The sequence below is a fragment of the Schistocerca serialis genome, unplaced genomic scaffold (genome assembly GCF_023864345.2).
Source record: "Schistocerca serialis cubense isolate TAMUIC-IGC-003099 unplaced genomic scaffold, iqSchSeri2.2 HiC_scaffold_843, whole genome shotgun sequence".
Lineage (NCBI taxonomy): Eukaryota > Metazoa > Arthropoda > Insecta > Orthoptera > Acrididae > Schistocerca > Schistocerca serialis.
In genome coordinates this window covers 540,621-552,016 of record NW_026048456.1, presented here as the reverse complement: position 1 = coordinate 552,016, position 11,396 = coordinate 540,621, and the positions used below count along the sequence as shown (strand labels likewise).

Sequence of the window (11,396 nt, the reverse complement as noted above, 5' to 3'; positions counted from 1 at the left end):
CACAGCATTAAATTGTTAGAAAAACAAACACTCAAACGGGATTCTCTAAGTTAACTGTGCCAGAACGCACGACTACAATCCGAACAAGTTTCTGCGCAGATGGTATGTGACGAGATACTTGGGCAAATAAGTCGTTGCATGAGGACCGATCATTATAATAAAAGCACGTCTCATACGACTTTATTATCTTTGCGAGTGTATGTAATTTAGTTACATCATTGGTGTGAAGCAACCTGCGTTAAATGTTTGTTTTGTTTTTGAAAGCCACAGTGACGCGAATTTTAAATATGTTGCTAATACTAGTAATAGTAGCGTCTTGCAACATTGTGTCTGGTACAACAATAAAACCAATTGTAATGTGGCATGGAATGGGTGAGAATAAATTTTCAGCTATTATTATCGAGCAAAATTAAGATATTTGTATAAATTGACGTTTCTCTTCTTTTGTAATTTTTTTCCAGGTGACAGCTGCTGTAACCCAATTAGCTTAGGGAGAATAAAATTAGTAATCGAAGACACGTTTCCAGGTGTCTATGTGAAGAGTATCAAAATTGGTGCCAATATAATTGAGGTATGTTACGGCTTGTATATTTGACCCCTTTTTGTAAACAGATGGTACTTCACGACATTATTAAAATGAACGCTTTATCTCTAGGACACGGAAAACGGATTCTTTTTAAATGCAAATGTGCAAATTGAAGAAGTGTGCAGTCAGCTAGCAAATGACAGTAAGCTAGCAGACGGATACAATGCGATAGGTTTTTCCCAAGGAGCGCAGTTTTTGTAAGTTATATCTCACCAAGAGCTAAGTTTTACAATTTTGATGGCAAAAAACTCGTTTAAATAATGTTCTAGTACGTAACACACTTTGAACGATTCGGAAATATTTCTGTATGAGTCACTTCCGCATTGCAATATGTAATGTAATATTGTTCACATACTCTTAACTTTACAGGATAGAAAAGAAAATTAAAATTGAATTGGATCATTATCAAAATGAAGAGAAGTAAAAGAATCCCACAAGTTATAACAGAATGACTCATCATAAGTTCATTGGTGCTAGGAATTGATCATTATCAAAATTCTTGCTCTTTAAATGTGCTATGCATGAGTAAATAAGTTCAAAATAAAACACAATTTACTACAGTCAAATAACCATGTTACCTAACCGGAATATAAAGTAGAATAGTTGACAACATTACTGGTGTTTAACAACTATGGCCTGTATACTGTCATTTTTCTGGCCTGCCCCCAGGATATTTTTAATCCTTGTTCCAATATGCCAGTTGACAACCTTTCAGCCATTTCAAAGTGTAAAGTGATGTATAAATCTTGTAAGTGACTCACCTTGAGAGTAGTTGAAAAATTGTCATTCGAAATATCAGAAGAAGAATTAAGAATATCATGGATGAATGCCTAAAAAATGATGGACAATTTGATCCCACAGGAAAACTTCAAAGTTATGACATGAGCTAAATATTTACCCAATAACTCTTGTTTGTTAAATGTATCTCGAAACTGCCTCAAAATGTAAGTGTAAATGCTTCTGGAGATGCTTTCCATGGTGAGCATTGGGGAGTACAAAGAGGTAAATTTTTTATGTGGTACATCACTGCAGTATAATATATGATTATATGATGAACAACCAAGATACACAGGCACTTTCTGAGCATTACAGGTAAATTAAATAAACATTTAGTTTTTACAGGGTATCGTATAACTCTCTTGGCAAATGCCTTTCTGAGATTGATGTCAGAAATACTCCTCTGTGATAGAGACAAGGAGGAGATTGAGCCAATAGGCCTAATTAAATCACTGAAGACTAAGGACTCTCATGGATATGATTATGTGCCTAGCAGAATGTTAAAGTACTGTGCTGCACATGTTAGCTCTGTATTTAGTCGTATTTGTAATTTTTCCTTTAGGAATGGTCAGTTTCCTGAACAATTGATGTACTCAGTAGTAAAGCCATTTTATAAAAAGGGAGAAACGGATAATGTAGACAATTTTCGACCTATTTCTAGCCATCAGTGTTTGCTAAAGGCACTGAAAAGGCTGTGTATGTAAGGATAATTGATCATTTTATATCACACAATTAGCTATCAAATGTACATTTCGGCTTTAGAAGTTGTATAACAACTGAAAAATGTTCGAACTCTATACATATTTTTTGATTTTAATAAGGTGTTTGATTGTGTTGATCCCAAAATATTGCTCCAGAAGTTGGACCATTACGAAATACGGGGAGTAGCTCACAATTGGTTCATCTCTTATTTTAGAAACAGGCAGCAAAAGGTCGATATTCACAATGTTGAGAATGGCTGTGATGTGGGGTCTGAGTGGGGTATCGTCAAGTGGAGGGTGCCTCAGGGTTCAATGTTGGGGCCACTCCTGTTCCTTATTTATATAAATGATATGTCCTCTTAGTATTACGGGTAACTCTAAAATATTTGTGTTTGCTGATGGCACTAGCTTGGTAGTAAGGGATGTTGTGTGCAACATTTGCTCGGTTTCAAATAGTGCAGTTCACGACATAACGTCATGGCTTGTAGAAAATAAACTAACACGAAACGACAGTAAGACTCAGTTTGTACAGCTTGTAACAATTTCTAGGTGTTCAGATAGATTGTAAAGTGTTGTGGAAAGCCCACATTTAGGATCTTGTTCAAAGACTTAATTTTGGCATTTTTACTATTTGAACGGTATCTGAAGTGAGTGATTGTTCGACACGAAAATTAGTCTGCTTTGATTATTTTCATTCGCTTATATCGTATGGTATTATATTTTGGGGTAACTCTTCCCATTCTAAAAGGATATTTTTGGCTCAGAAACGGGCGGTTCAGGCAATAAGTGGTGTAAGTTCACGAACCTCTTGTCGACCCCTGTTCATAAGGCTGGGTCTTTTAACATTGGTCTGTCTCTCTCTCTCTCTCTCTCTCTCTCTCTCTCTCTCTCCCTCTCCCTCCCTCCCTCCCTCCCTCCCTCCCTCCCTCCCTCCCTCCCTCCCTCCCTCTCAGTCAAACTTGCATTTGGATCGGACTTCCTTAACTCTTGTGCAGAAAGATGTGCAGTAAACTGCTGCATCCATTTTCAATAAACTACCACTGGAATTCAAAAATCTTAGCAGTAATCCATGCGCTTTCAAATCGAAACTGATGAATTTCCTGATGGGTCACTCCTATTCTGTCAAGGAGTTACTTGAAAAATTAAGCAGATTCTTGTTGTATCGTTGATTGCGTTTACTTAAACTTATGGATTGACTTTATTCGGGTTCATAAACATTTTATTTTTATCAGTTATTACTTTTATGTTGTAATTTCATGTACTGACACATTCCATGAACTTGGAGAGTTGCTCCTCAATTTGGTCCTATGGAACTTGACATGTAAATAAATAAATAAATTCTACATTGGTACATATCTATCCAGTGCATGGTCAACTATTCTTTTAAATTTCCTGTCCATGCTCCTGCTGTTTGTTGAAAGCTTCAAGTTCCTCACTCGAGATTTGACATTGCTGATGTTTTATCTAGTTTACTGAACATATATATCTTTCTGCTTAGTTTAGTTGTCTTTTATACTTTGATAATCATTGTTGCCACAACCATGTCTTGGTCACTGATACCAGTTTCAGTGTGGACGTCCTCAAAAAGATCAGGTCTATTTGTTGCCGGTAGATCCAATATATTTCCATTGTGAGTGGGGTTCCTAGCTATCTGTTCTAGGTTGTTTTCAGAGATGGCATTTAGTAATGTTCCACAAGATGTCTCATCACGCCCACCACTAACAAAACTGTGATTCTCTCAATTAATTCTTGGATGGTTAAAGTCTCCACCGATGATTGTAGCATGAGTGGGGAACTTATGTACAAGTGAACTGAGGTTTTCTCTAAAGTTTTCGGTTACATCAGGGGATGAGTCTGGTGGGTGATAGAAGGATCCAATTATAATTTTGTGCCTACCCCTCATACTGAGTGTTGCCCAAACTATCTTACTTGCAGCTTCAATTTCTGTCTTGATGGATTTCAGTTTCTTGTCTACTGCAACAAATACATCACCCCAACCTCCCATTTACCTATATTTCGATACACACCCAATTTTTCCCAAAAATCTCACTGCTGTCAATTTCTGATTTCAACCAGCTTCCTAAGCTAGTAGAATGTGAGCTTCACTGTTTTTCATGAGCTCTTCGAACTCTGGCCATTTGTTGTCAATAGTTCAGCAGTTTACCCTTAGTATTATCATCATCTGGATTGTATGGAGAGTTGCCTAATCTAAAAAACTCTTGTGTGCACCCCATGCATAATCAGCTACCTGAGTAGCAGCCTCTTATGTATAGTGCACACCTCGCCTATTTAGGGGGACTCTACAGTTCTCAACCCTGTGTTGCAAGTCCAGGAAGTCGCAGCCGAGCTTATCCCAGAACCTTTGAAGTTTCTGGTTCAGTCCTTACACTCGGTGCAGAACCAAAGGGTACAGTCAATTCAGGGGACAGTGCTGCAAATTGTGAGATTTGTTGAAACTCCTCGCACTAGGTTGGCCTTCTCAATTGACTCTGCCACTCGCTGGAATGACCCAAGAATGACCTTGTAGCCGAGACGACAGGCATCATTTGTTCCATTGTGTGCCACAATCTGCAGTTGGTTGCACCCTGTTCCCTCAGTGGCTGCCGGAATAGCCTCTTCCACATGTTGAATGAGGCCTCCAGGCATACACAGAGTGCACCTGGTGTCATTTCCTGACCCTTGCTGCCATTACCCCAAGGGGTACCAGCGTTCACTGTACATTTGAACTGCTGATGTTTAATAGACCCCTATCCTGTTGTGTTTGCCTCCTGCTGACGTCGTACAAAACAGGTTTCCCCAAAATAGGTGAAATGAGGCCTACTGGCTCAGTTTCAGTTTCAGTGAAAGACAGACAGGTTCTTTCAAAGAAGATTAAAGTAGTGGCTTTTAGACATCTAAAAATTGTTATACTGCACCAGTGAAAATGTGAGAAACATACTAAAGGGGTTTAGATAATGAATGTGTGTATTCAGATAATGGAAAGTCAAGGTTGGTATATCAGCAATGTAAGGATAAGATAGATTGCTTCTTACTTTAAAGATGACACATTAAGTTACAGACAGGCACAATGAAAAGACATTTACACATTAGCCATCTCTGTCAACTTGGACCCATGTTGGAGGTGCATGAGGTGTGCTTGATTGTGTGAATGAATGTGTGTGCATTTCTGATGAAGACTGTGGCTGAAAGGTAATGTGTAAGTGTCTTTTCGTTGTGTCCTTTTACAACATAACATGTCATCTTTACAATCTTTTTATCAGTAAGTGACATACCCAACAACATTCTTACAATATGTATATATTGTGAATGTTTTTGTGCAATAGCAAAATGACTTCTTTATTCCAACCTCTTAGTACAGCTTAAATTCCAAATTCAAGGACAAATAAATACCACATAGTCACTGTTCCCACCATCACCAGATATGTGAAACCCAAGTTGTGCTGTTCATGGTTGAAATCCAGAAACCTTAGGTTGTGGAGCTCATGTTCGTACTGTGTTTCTTGACATTTAGAAAACCTTTGCCACAGTTGCACACTGTCGTGTAGTCAACAAAATACATACATGTGGAATATCTGCACAGAAATGCCATCGGATTGAGGACTTCTGGTGAACAGAACCCAGGCACTGTGAGAATCGAAGGTGATGTCTGGTGCACCTTTAGGTAGTTTAATAATGTGACTACTGTTCATGGCATGTAATGCATAAATACAGGGAGATGGCCTGGTGGATAACACCTGTAGCCTTATGAGGTTATTGCAGATGATGCAATAGTGTGCAAGGAGGTTTATTTCTAATACACATAAAGTTAAATAAAAGATTTAATATCATTCACTATGCTGCTGGCGATCAGTCACTGTAATCAGGAAAAGTGCACTTATGGTGTTGGCAGCTGTTGTGCTGATGTTGTTAACAACTCATGTGCTGAACGATGGGAACTGAATGCAACAAATAGTGAGTCGGTTGTCAATAGTGAATCAGAATGCTCAGCCATAATTTTCTATGGTCGATAAATAAAGGTAGCTACTATTTTGTACTGTTAGGTTAAAATTTAATGACATTGTCACAATTTTCGCAAAAATCTGATATACATCTACATCCATACTCCGCAAGCCACCTGACGGTGTGTGATGGAGGGTACCTTGAGTACCTCTATCGGTTCTCCCTTCTATTCCAGTCTCATATTGTTCGTGGAAAGGAGGATTGTCGGTATGCCTCTGTGTGGGCTCTAATCTCTCTGATTTTATCCTCATGGTCTCTCCGCGAGATAAACGTAGGAGGGAACAATATACTGCTTGACTCCTCAGAGAAAGTGTGTTCTCGAAACTTCAACAGAAGCCCGTACCAAGCTACTGAGTGTCTCTCCTGCAGAGTCTTCCACTGGAGTTTATCAATCATCTCCATAATGCTTTCACGATTACTAAATGACCCTGTAACGAAGCACGCTGCTCTCTGTTGGATCTTCTCTATCTCTTCTATCAACCCTATCTGGTACGGATCCCACACTGCTGAGCAGTATTCAAGCAGTGGGTGAACAAGCGTACTGTAAGGTACTTCCTTTGTTTTCGGATTGCATTTCCTTAGGATTCTTACAATGAATCTGTCTGGCATCTGCTTTACCAACGATCAACTTTATATGATCATTCCATTTTAAATCACACCTAATGCGTACTCCCAGATAATTTATGGAATTAACTGCTTCCGTTTGCTGACCTGCTATATTGTAGCTAAATGATAAGGGATCTTTCTTTCTATGTATTCAAAGCACATTACACTTGTCTACATTGATTCAATTGCCATTCCCTGCACCATGCGTCAATTTGCTGCAGATCCTCCTGCATTTCAGTACAATTTTCCATGGTTACAACCTCTCGATATACCACAGCATCACCCGCAAAAAGCCTCAGTGAACTTCCAATGTCATCCACAAGGTCATTTATGTATATTGTGAATAGCAACGGTCCTATGACACTCCCCTGTGGCACACCTGAAATCACTCTTACTTCGGAAGAATTCTCTCCATTGAGAATGACATGATGTGTTCTGTTATCTAGGAACTGTTCAATCCAATCCCACAATTGGTCTGATAGTCCATATGCTCTTACTTTGTTCATTAAACAACTGTCGGAGACTGTATCAAACGCCTTGCGGAAGTCAAGAAACACGGCATCTACCTGGGAACCCGTGTCTTTGGCCCTCTGAGTCTCGTGGACGAATAGCGCCAGCTAGGTTTCACACGATCGTCTTTTTCAAAACCCATGCTGATCCCTACAGAGTAGATTTCTAGTCTCCAGAAAAGTCATTATACTCAAACATAATACGTGTTCCAAAATTCTACAACTGATCGACGTTAGAGATATAGGTCTATAGTTCTGCACATCTGTTCAACGTCCCTTCTTGAAAACGAGGATGACATGTGCCCTTTTCCAATCCTTTGGAACGCTACGCTCTTCTAGAGACCTACGGTACACCGCTGCAAGAAGGGGGGCAAGTTCGTTCACATACTCTATGTAAAATTGAACTGGTGTCCCATCAGGTCCAGCGGCCTTTCCTCTTTTGAGCGATTTTAATTGTTTTTCTATCTCTCTGTCGTCTATTTCGATATCTACCATTTGGTCATCTGTGCAACAATCTAGAGAAGGAACTACAGTGCAGTCTTCCTCTGTGAAACAGCTTTGGAAAAAGACATTTAGTATTTCAGCCTTTAGTCTGTCACCCTCTGTTTCAGTACCATTTTGGTCACAGAGTGTCTGGACATTTTGTTTTGATCCACCTACCGCTTTGACATAAGACCAAAATTTCTTAGGATTTTCTGCTAAGTCAGTACATAGAACTTTACTTTCCAATTCATTGAATGCCTCTCGCATAGCCCTCCTCACACTACATTTCGCTTCGCGTAATTTTTGTTTGTCTGCAAGGCTTTGGCTATGTTTATGTTTGCTGTGAAGTTCCCTTTGCTTCCGCAGCAGTTTTCTAACCCGGTTGTTGTACCACGGTGGCTCTTTTCCATCTCTTACGATCTTGCTTGGCACATACTCATCTAAACATATTGTATGATGGTTTTGAACTTTGTCCATTGATCCTCAACACTATCTGTACTTGAGACAAAACTTTAGTGTTGAGCCATCAAGTACTCTGAAATCTGCTTTTTGTCACTTTTGCTAAACAGAAAAATCTTTCTACCTTTTTTAATATTTCTATTTACGGCTGAAATCATCGATGCAGTAACCGCTTTATGATCGCTGATTCCCTGTTCTGCGTTAACTGTTTCAAATAGTTCAGCTCTGTTTGTCACCAGAAGGTGTAATGTGTTATCGCCACAAGTCGGTTCTCTGTTTAACTGCTCAAGGTAGTTTTCAGATGAAGCACTTTAAAAAAATTTCACTGGATTCTTTGTCCCTGCCACCCGTTATGAACGTTTGAGTCTCCCGGTCTATATCCAGCAAATTAAAATCTCCACCCAGAGCTATAACATGGTGGGGAAATCTACTCGAAATGTTTTCCAAATTATTCTTCAGGTGCTCAGCCACAACAGCTGTTGAGCCAGGGGGCCTATAGAGACATCCAATTACCATGTCTGAGCCTGCTTTAACAGTGACCTTCACCCAAATTATTTCACATTTCGGATCTCCGTCAATTTCCTTTGGTACTATTGCACTTCTTATCGCTATAAACATGCCTCCCCCTTCACTGTCCAGCCTGTCACTGCGGTATACATTCCAATCTGAGTTTAGAATTTCATTACTGTTTACATCTGGTTTCAGCCAACTTTCTGTCCCTAGTACTATGTGGGCATTGTGACTGTTTATTAATGAGAGCAGTTCTGGGACCTTTCTATAGATGCTCCTGATGTTTACTATTAGCAGATTAATATTGTTATTCCCTGTTGCATTTTGCCTACTCCTACCTTGCCGCGTCTCTGGAGGCGTCTTTTCGGGGCTAGAGAGGAATTCTCTAACCTAAAAAACCCACATGTGCTCTCCACACGTACTCCGCTACCCTTGTAGCCATTTCCTGCATGTAGTGCACACCTGACCTATTCAGGGGGACCCTCCATTTCTCCACCCGATAGCGGAAGTCGAGAAATTTGCACCCCAGATCTCCGCAGAATCGTCTGAGCCTCTGGTTTAAGCCTTCCTCTCGGCTCCAAACCAGAGGACCGCGATCGATTCTGGGAACGATACTACAAATAGTTAGCTCAGATTCCACCCCGTGAGCGAGGCTTTCTGCCTTCACCAACTTCGCCAGCCGCCTGTATGAACTGAGGATGACCTCTGAACCCAGACGGCAGGAGTCATTGGTGCCGACATGAGCAACAATTTGCAGTCGGGTGCACCCAGTGCTCTCGATCGCCACCGGCGGGGCCTCCTCCACATCTCGGATGAGACCCCCTGGCAAGCAGACAGAGTGAATGCTGGCCTTCTTCCCCGACCTTTCCGCTATTTCCCTAAGGGGCTCCATCACCCGCCTACCGTTGGAGCTCCCAATCACTAATAAACTCCTCCCCCTTTGTGCCTGCTCAGACCTTGCAGAAGGAGTGGCCACATGTCCACTCACAGGCAGAGCGGGCGATGCCACACGGCCAGCCTCCACATTGACCCTCCGCCTCGTGTGCCGCGAACGCTGCTAAACCTGCCACTCCCCTTGGGGAGAGGGTGGCCCAACCGCGCCCGGTACCCGCAAAGATGTCTCGACAGCAGGGACAGTGGGTGAAGCATGTAACACCTGGGGTGTACCATGCAACACACCAGACTCCCCACTGCCGCTAAACTCTGAGGCAGCAGCCTGAAGACGGCTGTCTGCGGCTGTCAACACGTTCAGCTGTTCGCGAACAGTGGCCAGCTCCTCCTGCATCCGTACACAGCAGTCACACATCCTATCCATCCTAAGAAATCAATTTACTATAGAGAGTTAATCAACTTTTAACTAGACTGCCAATTTGCTAAAGGCGGCTGATAGTTGACTAAACTGTGGTTACTAGACACTTCTTGTAGAAAACAATGAAAATAGCACTACCTGTCTCTGGACTCTATTCAAAACAAATACTAGCACTACTGGCCCTGTGGCTGACTAAAGGGACTCTTACTGTATTCAAAACACGAAATCTATGGAACACTATTACTAGCACTTGACAATTAAAGCTTCCTAAAAGCAAAAACACACAGAAGAAGAAGTGACAAGTAAGAAAAATACAGTTAATACTTAAATTAATGTAGCTTGCTGCACAGCATACGTGACACAAATGGCAGTTACGACGACACTTGTATGCTACAGCAATGATGAATATTTATCTTGGGCTACACTACATAGCAATCTGTTACAACAATTGTATTGTCATGTTCAGATATGTTGGCTTTGCCAGCCCACAAGTAGATTGTCACATTCCTACATAACCTAGGTCTCATGCTAACTGTAGGCCAGTCTGTCTGTCTTCCATTCACATTTATTGGCTTCTCCAGCTCATGACAACACTGTTACATTCCCAAACTGACCTAGGCCTTGGGCTTCACTACAGATCAGTCTACAAGCACATCTAGTTGTTTCCATTCACCAAATAATACAAAAATCTGTAACTAGCTACAAAATTCATTGTAACCAGATCAGCAAAAGTTATTGTGGTGCTCTCCATGTCAAAAACAATCAATTGGGATCTTATGCCAAAAGATTCAGTAATTTTTTATTGCCTATTATGTACTATCGCTCTTTTGACTATGACCATTGTCAATTAATTACCAACATCCACAAGTAATGTAAGATGCACAAACACCATAAGTGCCCTTTAGCCACAAGGGGGAAGTATCAAAAACTTCGTCTGGAAGTGTAATTGCAATTACGATAGATGTTGCTCACAAAATGCTCATTCAGCCAATTCTTGACTACGGTTCCTGAGTCAGAGACCCTTAATGAGCCGGATTAATGGGAGAGATAGAAAAGATTCCAGAAAGATCTTCACAGTTCATTGCTGGTTTGTCTAATCAACTCCTATGTCACAGAAATGGTCAGCCTACGCAAGTGGGAGACATTACAAGAAAGACCCAGTGCATCACATCATGCCTTTCTCACAAAATTCTGGAAGCTCTCATTCCAAAAATAGTAAAGAAACATATTACTTCCTCTAACATAAGTCTTGCTTAGTGATCACAAATATGAAATTAGAGGAATTTGGTGTGATACAGAGGTGTACTGCGAATCTTTCTTCCCATGCACCACCCATTAAGTGGAATAGGAAGGGAGAAAGATTATACTGCAACACTTTGTACCCACTGCCCTATACCATAAAACAGCTTGTTGAGTACAGATGTAGACATAGACATAGAACAGTCCTTTGCTGCAGC

General features: G+C 40.8%; 1 protein-coding gene across 1 annotated transcript in view; it reads left to right on the top strand.

Moving 5' to 3' along the window:
• The first annotated feature begins 205 nt into the window (after nt 1–205).
• LOC126452259 (palmitoyl-protein thioesterase 1-like) overlaps nt 206–11,396 on the top strand; it is a 53,482-nt gene continuing 42,291 nt past the window's right edge. The window contains exons 1-3 of the mRNA XM_050091051.1: nt 206–372; nt 462–571; nt 656–783. Coding sequence (XP_049947008.1) covers nt 243–372; nt 462–571; nt 656–783 — 368 coding nt within the window. The 5' untranslated portion in view covers nt 206–242. The remainder of the gene's footprint in view (nt 373–461; nt 572–655; nt 784–11,396) is intronic.